Raw genomic sequence first — 14,406 nt, forward strand, 5'->3', positions numbered from 1 at the left:
ACACTTTGGCTTTTATGTCACTTGAATGAACATTATGAAGGTGTTTCTCTTTGGTTTATTTACTGACGTTCAGCTGTTACAGAACTGCAGGAATTTACTATTAAACAAATGCCATCGTAATATTAAATATTGGAAAAAATTAAAATTATATTGCTCAGGCTTTTAGACATGAACACTTATCATACGATCCTCAACAGTGGTGGCAATAATTATTCATACTGTGGTGTTACCCAGCATGCATTGCAGCATGAAGCATTTTGTTGATTGTCACCATTGTTGAGATTCATACGCTGGTTCTTGATGTCTGTGTGTGTCTGAGTAGGACTGGAGTTTAAATATTTAAATGCATTAGATTTAAAATTCTTTCTCTATAACTGCTACAGCAGTAAATTCATTGCGTACTGTGGTTTCACAGAGTTGTTTATTCAAAAGCAGAACATAAATTAAAAAAATGATAAATGTTGTATGTGTATATATATATATATATATATATATATATATATACACAAATATATTGATGCAAACAGGTAAGCACCTGATGATTACCTCATCATATGAAAACAACTAACAGTTGCTCACTGCACAGCACTGATCTCTCCGCTTTACAACAGCACATGCATTGCTACAGAGAGATCTAACACAGGAGTCAAGGGTCAAGAGCCCAACTAAAGCAAACACTGATCTACATGATGGTGGTATCATTTTAACCAATAAAACATCAACATCTGATCCTCTGTGATTCACAGTAACAGCAGGTGTTCATCACTAATGCACAATCATCATTTAATTAGTCTCTCAATTATCTCTTAATTACCTCAACTCATTGAGGTCTTGGGATTTGACTCGAAACTTGCTTGTGACTTGAAAGGAATGAGTTGGTTCCTCCTCTGGTGAAATCAGCTGCCAGTTCATGGGTGGAATAAACACATGGCAGGACTTTACTTTCTGACCCTGGATTTGACACCTCTGTTTATGACAAAATGCACCTGAAAAAATCTACATCATGACATGAATTCTGACCTTTGTCACAGAAAGTCTTCTTAGTTGCCTTTTTCTCTATCACGAATTAGAAATCATAAGAAATTATTTATCAGTAGAAAACTTAAAATTTCAAAATTCATCCTTTGAAACCCATTTTAAAATCAGACATTGCATTACCATGTAAATGGTACATTAAAATCATGTTACAAAATATTTTCATTCATGAATTATAAAAATTAAGTTTGGATAGTGCACTATAATGTCTCTGTTCAAAACTGTGGGTGACAGTTAAGGGGTTAATGCACTTCATGAATATTTGTACTGTACACAATATATAATACATTAAAGTTTTCTAAATATCAAAGTGTACGTGTGTGTATATATTGAAAAATATAATACTAATAAATATAATATAATATACTATTAGTGTAATGCTAATGCATTTCTAATAAGCTGAAATACAATTGAAATGTACTTGAAGCACATTAAAACGATGCTTCAAATATACTCTACCTGTAGTTCATGAAGTATTAAAAGTACATTTAAAATGTATTTTTAAAAATACACTTAAATTGCACTAAATATACTTAAAGTGGTTCCAATTTAACACAATTTCAATATATTAAATATATTACAAATAGATTAAAATTGAACTTAAGCATATCTTGAAATACACTTAATATACTTAAAGTTGTTTCAAAATAATACATTTAATATGCAATTAGTACAGTATAATATAAATATATTAAGTGTGTCTGAAAAAGCACAATTTAAATATATTTCTTTTTCACCTGGGTTATTACAATTAATGTATCATGTAATGAACAACAGCCTAATCAACCAAAGTAGCATAACCCATATTAAACAACATATTTTAAATACTGCAATGGTTAATAATATTTGACAAAGGTTTGTACATTGTAAATGTAAAAAATGTTTTTCAAAATATCGTACTTTTCCAAATATTAAAATTATAAATACATAAATATTTAAAATATAACCATGTGTAGGCCTACTGCAATATAAAGTACATTAAAAACATACTAAAAGTGTAATCATTTTGTTATGTTCTTACACAAAGTACACATAAAATATATTTTAAGTAAGAGTAACATAAGTGTGTTTTTTTGTAAATACACTAAAACGTCACTAAAAGTATGCTTGTGTTTAGTATATTCCTTAAAAGTGTAACTAAGAATATATTTATTAACATAGTATTTCTACTATACTTTTTAGAAATATAGTAATAGTGTGCTTGTGTTTAGCATATTCCTTAAAAGTGTAATTAAGCATATATTTATTACCAAAGTATTTCTAGTATACTTTTATAAACACATTAAAAGTATGCTTCTGTTTAGCATATTTCTTAGAAGTATAACTAAGCATATATTTAATACAAAAGTATTTCTAGTATACTTTTTAGAAATATATTACAAATAGATTAAAATTGAACTTAAGCATATCTTGAAATACACTTAATATACTTAAAGTTGTTTCAAAATAATACATTTAATATGCAATTATTTGTATAATATAAATATATTATGTGTCTGAAAAAGCACAATTTAAATATATTTCTTTTTCACCTGGGTTATTACAATTAATGTATCATGTAATGAACAACAGCCTAATCAACCAAAGTAGCATAACCCATATTAAACAACATATTTTAAATACTGCAATGGTTAATAATATTTGACAAAGGTTTGTACATTGTAAATGTAAAAATGTTTTTCAAAATATCGTACTTTTCCAAATATTAAAATTATAAATACATAAATATTTAAAATATAACCATGTGTAGGCCTACTGCAATATAAAGTACATTAAAACATACTAAAAGTGTAATCATTTTGTTATGTTCTTACACAAAGTACACATAAAATATATTTTAAGTAAGAGTAACATAAGTGTGTTTTTGTAAATACACTAAAACGTCACTAAAAGTATGCTTGTGTTTAGTATATTCATAAAAGTGTAACTAAGAATATATTTATTAACATAGTATTTCTACTATACTTTTTAGAAATATAGTAATAGTGTGCTTGTGTTTAGCATATTCCTTAAAAGTGTAATTAAGCATATATTTATTACCAAAGTATTTCTAGTATACTTTTTATAAACACATTAAAAGTATGCTTCTGTTTAGCATATTTCTTAGAAGTATAACTAAGCATATATTTAATACAAAAGTATTTCTAGTATACTTTTTAGAAATATATTAAAATGCAATTCAGTATATTTTTAATGCACTTCAAATAAGCATGTTGGGAATACAAATGTATTATAAACATACTACTTGAATTTCAAGTATATTTTTAATACATTTAATACTACGTCTTATTCACCTGGGTATGCACAATGAATCTTTCACAATGTCTACACTTTGTGTGTTAAAATGAGAGGATTCGTGAGGCGAGCACGCACATTTCAGCACTGCTGTGAGTGGATTCTAACTTCATCACCTCTGATTGGCCATTGCGATCCAGAAATCAACTGCTGAGCCTGTGATTGGCTACATTGCGCAACCCTTTAAACACGTTATAAATAGAAACTCTGCCTAACTTGCGCATGTTAATCATTTTAATGTTAATATTAGTTGTTCTTTTTGCATTTGTGCAACAGATAAATAACAATTTATATTTACAATTTATAAATAACAATTATATAGTTTCTATTTTGCGAGAGTCCCGCAAATCATTTTCTCATGCATTCCGCACACACACAAGTCTCTTCCCACCCGCACTCGCCCATCAAGAGTTGTCCTGCGCTGCACCCTGTTGCATTGGATCCCCCGATACTCCCTCCTGTAATATATCTGCTTGTTTTACACTCTTTGGCCACCAGGTGGTATTGTGAGAAAATGAAGCCTCCAGAAATCAACCCTTTTGTGAACCACTTGGCTGGAAAGCTAAAGCTTCATAAAGCTTCATCTCGCCATCACTACTGATTTTCTGTGATGTTGGCGGAACGTTACCCTCGATTCAATCACACACCTGAAGATAGTCAGGAATTGAGAGACTTTAAATGTGTTAAGTGACTGAGCAACTACTGCAAGTTTTTTCAATCATGTTGTTTAGAAATGTTCCCAGATTCATTAATAAACCTAATTATACTTAATCACACCCCACATAGCAATTGTCATCTGGTCAGAGGTGGAAAGTCCAGAGGCCAAAAAGTAAAAGTCCTGCCATATGTTTATTCCACCCATGAACTCAGCAACTGATTTCATCAGAGGAGGAACCAAGACATTCCTTTCAAGTCACAAACGAGTCTCGAGTCAAATCCCAAGTCCTCAAAGAGTTAAAGTTAATTAGCTAATTAAGTGTCTAATTAAATTATGATTGTGTGTTAGTGATGAACACCTGCTGTTACTGAGAATTACAGAGGATCAGATGTTGATGTTTTATTGGTTAAAATGATGCCACCATCATGGAGATCAGTTTGCTTTAGTTGGGCTCTTGACCCTTGACTCCTGTGTTAGATCTCACTCTATAGCAATGCATGTGGTGTTGTAAAGCAGAGAGATAATCACCATGAGTTGGTGTGGTTATATCAAACATAGCTTTTGTTTTCCTGTTTTATTTATATATTTAGGTTTTGTCAGCCCCGTGATACTACATCACAATCAACAGAATACTTCATGCTGCAATGCATACCAAACTCCCATCATGCAATGCAGTATGAATAATTATTGCCACAGCTGTTGCGAATCATATGATAAATATTCATGTCTAAAAGCCTAATCATAAAAAAAAAATATTTTAATCTCAATGTTGAAGCATTAAGGTGGCATTTGTTTAATAATCAAATATAGTTAATAAGCTAAAGAAAGAAATGCTAAAAACAGAGAGATTTAAACCATAAACATTCATTCATCAAAAGAAAAAGCTAATCCGCTACTTCAAAGCTTGATTAAGCATTTCACAAATATTAGTTGTGAAACAATATTGCAATTGTTAAGAAATACATTTCTTTGAATTATTAAAAGGCTCAAGAACCCAACTAAAGCAAGCACTGACCACAATTATAGTGGCAATGTTTTCTTTTTTGTTTGTTTTTTTTCTTCCAGTTGATTTCATCCAAGGCTGTGGCTGAAGTCAGTTGTAGTTCTTGTGTTTCTCTTTTCTTCAGTGATGTGGATTGTTAACATCAGATGTTCATCACTAATGCACAATCATAATTTAATTAGTCACTTAACTATATCATACATCATGAAGGTGTTTTTCTTTGGTTTGTTTTCTGGTATTCAGCTATTACTGAACTGTGAAAAAAATCCTGCTAAACAAAAATGCCACTGTAATGCTTAAATATTGAAGAAAAAAAAAGGTAAACTGTAAAGGTAAACTGAACACTTATCATATGATCCTCAACAGTGGTGACAATAATTTTTCGTACTGCAGTGCATGATGGGAGTTTTTACTATGGTGTTACCCAGCATGCATTGCGTTGATTGTCACCATTGTTGAGATTCACATGCTGGTTCTTGATGTCTGTGTGTGTTTAATTAGAATTAGAGATCAAATATTTAAATGCATTACGTACAGTAGATTTAAAGTTAACTGACTATAACTATTAGTCGATTGTTCAAAATCTAAACATATTAAATTAAGCAAAAAGTTATTTTGGATGTACTCAGGCCAGTGCCTCTTGATTATATTGTCACTCAAAAGCAGCTAACAGCTGCTCACTGTACAACACTACGTGCAGCGTCACAAAAAAAAACCTAACGGAGAAAGTCAAGGGTCAAGAGCCCAACTAAAGCAAACACTGATCTCCATGATGGTGGCATCATTTTAACCAATGAAACATCAACATCTGATTCTCTGTAATTCTCAATAACAGCAGGTGTTCATCACTAACACACAATCATCATTTAATTAGACACTTAATTATCTCATTAACTTTAACTCTTTGAGGACTTGGGATTTGACTTGAGACTTGCTTGTGACTTGAAAGGAATGACTTGGTTCCTCCTCTGGTGAAATCAGCTGCTGAGTTCATGGGTGGAATAAACATATGGCAGGACTTTTACTCTTTTACTCTTTGGCCCCTGCACTTTGCACCTCTGATTAATTGAGGTTTAGATGGTGGTTTATTTCATGTGGTGGGCAGTGTTTGCTTTAGTTGGGATCTTGGTCCTCATACTTCTTGATTAAATTTTTTTTTTTTGGTAGCTGTAACTACTTATTAAATTTTAAAGTTACTAGACTTATTTTGCTAGACTTCATCATCACCATCAAGATAAGAAGACAGTACCTGATTTTATTCTTTCTTGGCTTTCTTTGCCACAACAATTGTGTTTTACAAACACACAGTTAGAGCAACCAAAAAAAAAGCTAACGCAAGAAGTATGAGGACCAAGATTCCAACTAAAGCAAACACTGCCCACCACAATGGTGACATCAAACGAAATAAACCAACATCTAAACCTCTATTAATTATAAATTAGAGCTTCTGTAGACCTGTAACAGAAATAAAGTCAGTCTGGTTAGTAATGAGTGAAGCTGGTGAAGCTGTTTGTGGAGTTGTTTAATCATCCTCTGCTGAGATCTTCAGAGATTTTATGTGTTTGACTTGCAATTGATTTTACCAAATGCTTAATCACAACCTGGTCTCATAAAAATACGTACCTCTGCGCACTTTTTGTGTAACACCGTTTTAGGTACCTTGCTGCACGTTTCGCCGCAGTTTCAAATAGAAATGTCCACTGAGTGGCACTAAAACACAGGTTCAATATGTGAACCCTGGCACATTTTTATTACATAGATATTGGTACGTATTGCTGTTTTTTTATTACGTTGCTTCAGATACGTATTGCAGCGGTTCAGAGTTCAAATATCCGGGGACTGTCGGTAAAGTTTAATGCACTATCGTGTTGGAAATATGCCCTACACCAAATCCAGCCCTAAACCTACCCGATAGGGTTAACAAATGCAAAACTGATATAAAAACATATTAGCTGATGCAACTGTGCCATTTGAACTTCCTTTTACGCAGATTTTAACTGCTTTATCAGTAGTTACACAGGATCTCATATCTCCGTACTCCGTGAGCTAACGAACAAACTTATCATCTATGAAAACCCATAAATATGAAGCTGGATGTGTGCGATGCTAACGTTCAAAAGCATCAGTTTTCAAATCTTCCAGCATATTAATATTGTTTTGAAGTCATCCCAGTCAACAATTTGATCTCACAGTGATGTCACTGTGAGCTCACAGGATACTTGTGATGAGGTCACAATGTGAGGTAACAGTGAGCTAAAAGTGTAACCTCACAGCGCCCTCACTGTGTGCTCATACTAATGTGAGGTCAAAGTGCACTCACTGCACAGAGACTAGGTACCCAGCATGCATTGCAGCATGAAGCTTTTGATTGTCACCATTGTTGAGATTCATACACTGATTCTTGATGTCTCTCTTTGTTTAAATGAGAGGGTAGTTAATAATGTTTGATGCTTATAATCCTTTGTAAACTATTATGAGACTGCTGGATCATATGCTGCATAATCACGGAGCTATTATATTTAGAAACTTTAGATTAATAAAACCTCACCAAGACAGCATATTGAATGTAGGTGATGACCGTGTCGTTGTCATCAATAACAAACCAATATCACCTGGTTGCAGTCTCTTTTTGGGTTTCCTTGCCATAACAAATGTGCTTTACAAACACAGTTACAGCAGCCCCAAAAAATACAATGTTGTAAAGTCAAGGGTCAAGAGCCAAACTAAAGCAAATACTACTCACCGCGATGGTAACGTCAAACAAAACAATAAAACATCATCATCTAAATCTCTGTTAATTCTCAATAAGCGCTTTTGTAGATGTCTGACAGAAATAAGAACCCCGCTCATCTTTTTCAGTTCACAATGAGTTCATATATTACTCACACTGTGAGTATCACCGTATGAGAATGGTGTGTTGTCACTGTGATCATCGCGTGATCTCACGTGTTGACTGGGATAGCATGATATTCTTCAAGTAATTGTGCGAAAATTACGCTTTATTAATCGCAACTCTGTAAATTTGTGTGAAAATGTTCATTTAGTTTGGAAACTGCAGTGATATGTACTTATTGGTACGTATTTCATGTCACGCTAAAAAGTGCACCCAGGTACGTAAATGCCATGAGACTAGGTAGCTTAATCATCAGTTATTTGATCATTTAATTTGATCATTCATCTCGTGAACTTCAACACTACTTTAGTGTCTCTTTTAACATTGTGTGCAGTATTCACTGAGGATTTTGCTGTGTATGTTGTACATTTCAGCATCTATCCAAACAGAGTTATGTACCTGTAAATGTCTGTACCTGTATTTAATGCCTGTGGCTAACCCAGACAACATGTGAGATCACGCGATGATCACAGTGACATCACACCATTCTCATACGGTGATCCTCACAGTGTGAGTAATATATGAGCTCATTGTGAATTCAAAATGTTGAGCAGGTTGAGAGGAGGCAGTTCAAATATCAGTCGCTGGGGGACATTCTGCTTCCTGTTTCTCAACACTATCACAGAGATATCACAGTGCTCTCACGTGATGAGCTCATGAGTGCATGCACAGCTAACAGATTTCTGTTATAAGAACCTTCTCCAAACATACAACTGACTTCCAGACACAGCCTTCGATGAAATCAACTGAAATAAACGAATCACCAGCTTCACTCATTATTAACCAGACTGACTTTACTTCTGTCAGACATCTACAAAAGTGCTTATTGAGAATTAACAGAGATTTAGATGATGATGTTTTATTGTTTTGTTTGATGTTACCATCATGGTGAGTAGTGTTTGCTTTAGTTGGGCTCTTGACCCTTGACTTTATAACATTATATTTTTTGGGGCTGCTGTAACTGTTTGTAAAGCACATTTGTTATGGCAAGAAAACCAAAAAGAGACTAAAACCAGGTGATATTGGTTTGTTGTTGATGATAACAGTGCAACCATCACCTAGATTCAGTATGCAGTCTTGGTGAGGTTTTATTAACCTAAAGTTTCTAAATATAATAGCTCTGTCATTACACAGCAGAGGATCAAGCAGTCTCACAATCAGTTAGGAAGAATTAGAAAAGCATAAGACACAAAAATTATTAACTTCTCTGCTATTTAACCACAAAGAGAGACATCAAGAATCAGTGTATGAATCTCAACAATGGTGACAATCAAAAGCTTCATGCTGCAATGAATGCTGGGTACCTAGTCTCTGTGCAGTGAGTGCACTTTGACCTCACATTAGTATGAGCACACAGTGAGGGCGCTGTGAGGTTACACTTTTAGCTCACTGTTACCTCACATTGTGACCTCATCACGAGTATCCTGTGAGATCATGGTGACATCACTGTGAGATCAAACTGTTGACTGGGTTGTGTGTTTTACTGCCGTGGCTGACTTGTTTTGTTTTTTTGGCTTTTTAATGGCTCAGTTTTGGGGTTTCTGGTTAAAGACTGGTCTCTATGTGGTTTACTGAAGGCTGAGATTGGGTAGCATTATTAAAACTTGTTCTGGCCCAGTTCAGGGTTGGTTATAAGTTACTATTTGGCTGAGATTTGACCCAGTTATGGCTCATGTGTGGCTCATGTCTGTATTCCAGATCTGGGCCACACAAGGGCCGTAATTCTTTGCTGCATGTGGGCCGAGTGTAACTGCGTGTTTGGCCCAGAGCTGGGCCAGATGACAATTGCTATGTGGGACACACCTCCGGAATAGCTGCAAATTTTAACTGTTATACAGTACATGCGTGTGTGGTAAAAAAATATAATTTACTTAAAGCCAACACTTAGCTTAAATGTAATAAATTAATACTGCAAACATGCATCAGTTATTTTTGAAAAGAATGTCTTACCAAATGTACATCACAGAAGCACCTGATGCTCCACCGAGTAAAACACCAACAGCAACAGCAGCAGCAACAGCAGCAACAGATGAGAAACATCTGACTGCTGAAATACACACAAACAAATACACACCGAATGCTTAACAGGACTAGATATGACAAAATATACTGACAAATAAGGAAGAAAGCAGTATGTGGTTGACATATAGAATATGAATCATAAAGCTCACACATGATGTTTAAAGTCACAGCATCAGAGTATTTCTCTCCATGTTCATTTCTGGACTTGCACTTGTATTCTCCACTGTGATCAGAGCTGATCTTTGAGATGCTGTAGATTCTTCCAGATCCTACAAACGTTCCTCCTTTAAACCAGCTGATTTCTGCAGGTGGGTTTGATTCACTGCTGCAGATCAGAGTCACTGAATCTCCCTCCACTATTTCACCAGATGGACTGATGGACACCGAGATGCTCTTTGGTGGGTCTAACACAGAAAAAATACAAAACAATACCAAAATAAATTTGACATCACAAAGTCAGACTACAGGTGTCAGGTAAAAGAGTTAAATATTTACGGTATATTCTGTATACAGTGTTATACAGGCATTTTTATCCATTGACAACATACTGCATTTGTAAACAATTTCCTTCTCAAGTTCTCAACTCCCACAAAACCAACTAACCTTTTATTAGAGACATATAGTTCTAAACTCTTCTGGCTTTTCAAAGATAACTTTAAGGAGGAAAAGTTAGTCTGTACTCACATGTGACACTGAGCTGAACAGCAGGAGAGATGTAAGTGTGTCCATGTAGAGCACAGCTATATCTGCCTGCATCCTCTCTTCTGACTGACTGCAGCAGGAGTTGATTGTTTCTGTCTCTTCTCTCAGTTAATGGCTGTGAGTTTCTGTACCAGATGAATGTTGCTCCGTCAGTCAGAGCGCAGCTGCTTTTACATGTCAGACGGACTGAATCTCCCTCTGTCACTCTCTCAGGAGCCTCCACCTGAAGATCTGAACACAACACACGCATTACAGGTGCATCTCAATGAATTAGAATGTCATGAAAAAGATCATTTATTTCAGTAATTCAACTCAAATTGTGAAACTCGTGTATTAAATAAATTCAATGCACATAGACTGAAGTAGTTTAAGTCTTTGGTTATTTTAATTGTGATGATTTTGGCTCACATTTAACAAAAACCCACCAATTCACTATCTCAACAAATTAGAATACTTCATAAGACCAATAAAAAAAAACATTTTTAGTGAATTGTTGGCCTTCTGTAAAGTATGTTCATTTACTGTATATGTACTCAACACTTGGTAGGGGCTCCTTTTGCTTTAATTACTGCCTCAATTCAGCGTGGCATGGAGGTGATCAGTTTGTGGCACTGCTGAGGTGGTATGGAAGCCCAGGTTTCTTTGACAGTGGCCTTCAGCTCATCTGCATTTTTTGGTCTCTTGTTTCTCATTTTCCTCTTGACAATACCCCATAGATTCTCTATGGGGTTCAGGTCTGGTGAGTTTGCTGGCCAGTCAAGCACAACAACACCATGGTCATTTAACCAACTTTTGTTGCTTTTGGCAGTGTGGGCAGGTGCCAAATCCTGCTGGAAAATGAAATCAGCATCTTTAAAAAGCTGGTCAGCAGAAGGAAGCATGAAGTGCTCCAAAATTTCTTGGTAAACGGGTGCAGTGACTTTGGTTTTCAAAAAACACAATGGACCGACACCAGCAGATGACATTGCACCCCAAATCATCACAGACTGTGGAAACTTAACACTGGACTTCAAGCAACTTGGGCTATGAGCTTCTCCACCCTTCCTCCAGACTCTAGGACCTTGGTTTCCAAATGAAATACAAAACTTGCTCTCATCTGAAAAGAGGACTTTCGACCACTGGGCAACAGTCCAGTTCTTCTTCTCCTTAGCTCAGGTAAGACGCCTCTGACGTCGTCTGTGGTTCAGGAGTGGCTTAACAAGAGGAATACGACAACTGTAGCCAAAGTCCTTGACACGTCTGTGTGTGGTGGCTCTTGATGCCTTGACCCCAGCCTCAGTCCATTCCTTGTGAAGTTCACCCAAATTCTTGAATCGATTTTGCTCGACAATCTTCATAAGGCTGCGGTTCTCTCGGTTGGTTGTGCATCTTTTTCTTCCACACTTTTTCCTTCCACTCAACTTTCTGTTAACATGCTTGGATACAGCACTCTGTGAACAGCCAGCTTCTTTGGCAATGAATGTTTGTGGCTTACCCTCTTGTGAAGGGTGTCAATGATTGTCTTCTGGACAACTGTCAGATCAGCAGTTTTCCCCATAATTGTGTATCCTAGTGAACCAAACTGAGAGACCATTTTGAAGGCTCAGGAAACCTTTGCAGGTGTTTTGAGTTGATTAGCTGATTAGTATGTCACCATATTCAAATTTGTTGAGGTAGTGAATTGGTGGGTTTTTGTTAAATGTGAGCCAAAATCATCACAATTAAAAAAAAGAAAGACTTAAGCTAGACTTAAAAAGACTTTTTCACAACATTCTAATTTATTGAGATGCACCTGTATATCTAGTGCTGCTGTCATACACTGATTATTATTCAAAATAATGCACAGAAGAAGAGTGAAACCTCATGAAAGTCACCTGTGACAGTAAGAGTCACTCCTGGTTTACCAAGCCATACGCCATCTGTTACATTTGTTATGAATCTGAAATAGTACATGTGTGCATCTTTCTGTGTCACATGACTCAGTCTGATGGTGCAGTTCTGCTGTTTATCTCCCAGATACTGAAGCCTCTGACTGTATTCAGGGTCCTCAGACAGATCTGGAGGCTCTACACCCTTTACAGGTCCTTTGGTCCAGAACACTTTCTTGATCTTATATCCAGTAGGGTATGTATAAGTGCAGCTCATTATCACTGATGAGTTCTTTAGTGCACAGATGTGTGAATGACTGTAACTCACACCCCAATCAGCACCAGAAACCCCTGAAACACAGAATTCATCAGGATTACAAAAGACCATGAACACATGCTATTTTTTACTATTTAAAAACGGCAACGCATTACTGGAAGTATGAGCTAATCATCAGCTTTTATGAAGGGTGTTGCAGAAAAGCAGAAGTAAAAGCACAGAGACAAAATAAGTGAAAAGAGAACCAGGAAATTAGTCATGAACAACAGGCTGCACTATCAAATAATGAAAAACAATTAATAAGACTAAAATGATCAAACTTGATTAATTAAATACCCAATGACATCCAATTTTGAGTTTTGTGGCTTTTAGATCATGTCTATCAGATCTGACTTCATCTGCTTGTGAACTCCTTTGACACAAATGTTAAAATGTTCAATACATTTACTTCCAAGAGCATGATCTGTAAATATTCATTATCTGCTGTTACAGTGATTTTTGTCCAATCAGATGCTCTGAACAATGAGCATGTTCCTCCTGAACCACCTGACACTGACTAGCAAATAACAAAAGACTATTGGATATTTATAAAAGGCTCAAGTCCTTTGACGTATCTCACCCAAACTTCCTGTTTGAAAGGAAATATGTGAGTACAGGACAGAAGAAAGTGCTCATCCGCCGCTCACTGTGAGGCCTTAAAGTGTTTGTAATGTGAATATAACAGAGACTCACCGTGAATCATGAGCAGAACGATCAGAGGAAGACGAGGAGCCATTCTGACCGACATCAGCAGAACATATATCTATAATACAGCATTAATCGGCACATCTCCCTATTCTTAATATTTCTCACATTAAGACATGTATATGAGCAATAATAATCAGTTGTCATTGAAGTACGAGTGTGTTTGTCTTACCGTGTTGAAGCTCATCAGATCAACAGCAACCAAATGACTGACTATTTTAACACATGCACCGATGGACTATTTGTAGTTACTCTTTTTTGAAGCCCAGCAGTGGAAATATCAGTCCCACCTTCAACAAAAGAACGTCACTGGACTAAAACTAAAGTTATCCCTTCCTTTAAGTTAATTTAAATACATTTACTGAAGATGTTTAGAGAACAGGGTGTGTATCCAGACTTTCTTCTGGATATTTCACACTTGTGATGTTTTTGCACTCAGAAAGAGGAAACTCTTTTTCCTCTTTTGTCTGTCGCCCCCTGCTGGACATCTTTGATTATTGTATCACGTGATTTACGCTGCTGTACACACTGAAAAAAGTGATCCACTATATTTACTCAATAAAATTGAGGTAACAATTTGCACTCACTTTGTTTGAGTAGATTCTATCCTATATATTGAGTAAAGAGTACCTACATTTTACAGCTATGACAAACTGAAAGAAATTAGGTAATGTCTACCTAATATTTTTCATTAAATTACATAACTAATTACTTATAAAAATTGAGTAACATTAACTCTATTGTTAGTAGGCAACAGTTCATCACTGTAAAACCCAACAAGTTAGGGTAACAAACCGTTTGAGTAAACCGATTGCCTTAAAACATTTAAGTTTTTAAAACTGACAATTATGAGTGCTCTGAACTTATTTCAGTCAGACATCTACAGAACATCTTATTGAGAATTAACTAAGGTTTAGATGTTGATTTATT

The 14,406-nt window shown here is 35.5% G+C and overlaps 1 protein-coding gene across 14 annotated transcripts in view; it reads right to left on the reverse strand.

Moving 5' to 3' along the window:
- LOC131521010 (carcinoembryonic antigen-related cell adhesion molecule 6-like) overlaps nt 1–13,877 on the reverse strand; it is a 55,281-nt gene extending 41,404 nt beyond the window's left edge. For all 14 annotated transcript variants that reach the window (XR_009266304.1, XR_009266298.1, XR_009266290.1 and 11 more), the window contains exons 1-6: nt 13,649–13,877; nt 13,465–13,534; nt 12,462–12,806; nt 10,591–10,839; nt 10,056–10,310; nt 9,835–9,931 (exon numbers count right to left, since the gene is read on the reverse strand). Coding sequence is in view for 5 of the 14 variants with exons in the window: in XM_058745723.1 (XP_058601706.1) it covers nt 9,835–9,931; nt 10,056–10,310; nt 10,591–10,839; nt 12,462–12,806; nt 13,465–13,534; nt 13,649–13,663 (1,031 nt within the window). In the remaining 9 variants the exon portion in view is untranslated. The remainder of the gene's footprint in view (nt 1–9,834; nt 9,932–10,055; nt 10,311–10,590; nt 10,840–12,461; nt 12,807–13,464; nt 13,535–13,648) is intronic.
- Between the last annotated feature and the right edge of the window lie 529 nt (nt 13,878–14,406).

The sequence above is a fragment of the Onychostoma macrolepis genome, chromosome 01 (genome assembly GCF_012432095.1).
Source record: "Onychostoma macrolepis isolate SWU-2019 chromosome 01, ASM1243209v1, whole genome shotgun sequence".
Lineage (NCBI taxonomy): Eukaryota > Metazoa > Chordata > Actinopteri > Cypriniformes > Cyprinidae > Onychostoma > Onychostoma macrolepis.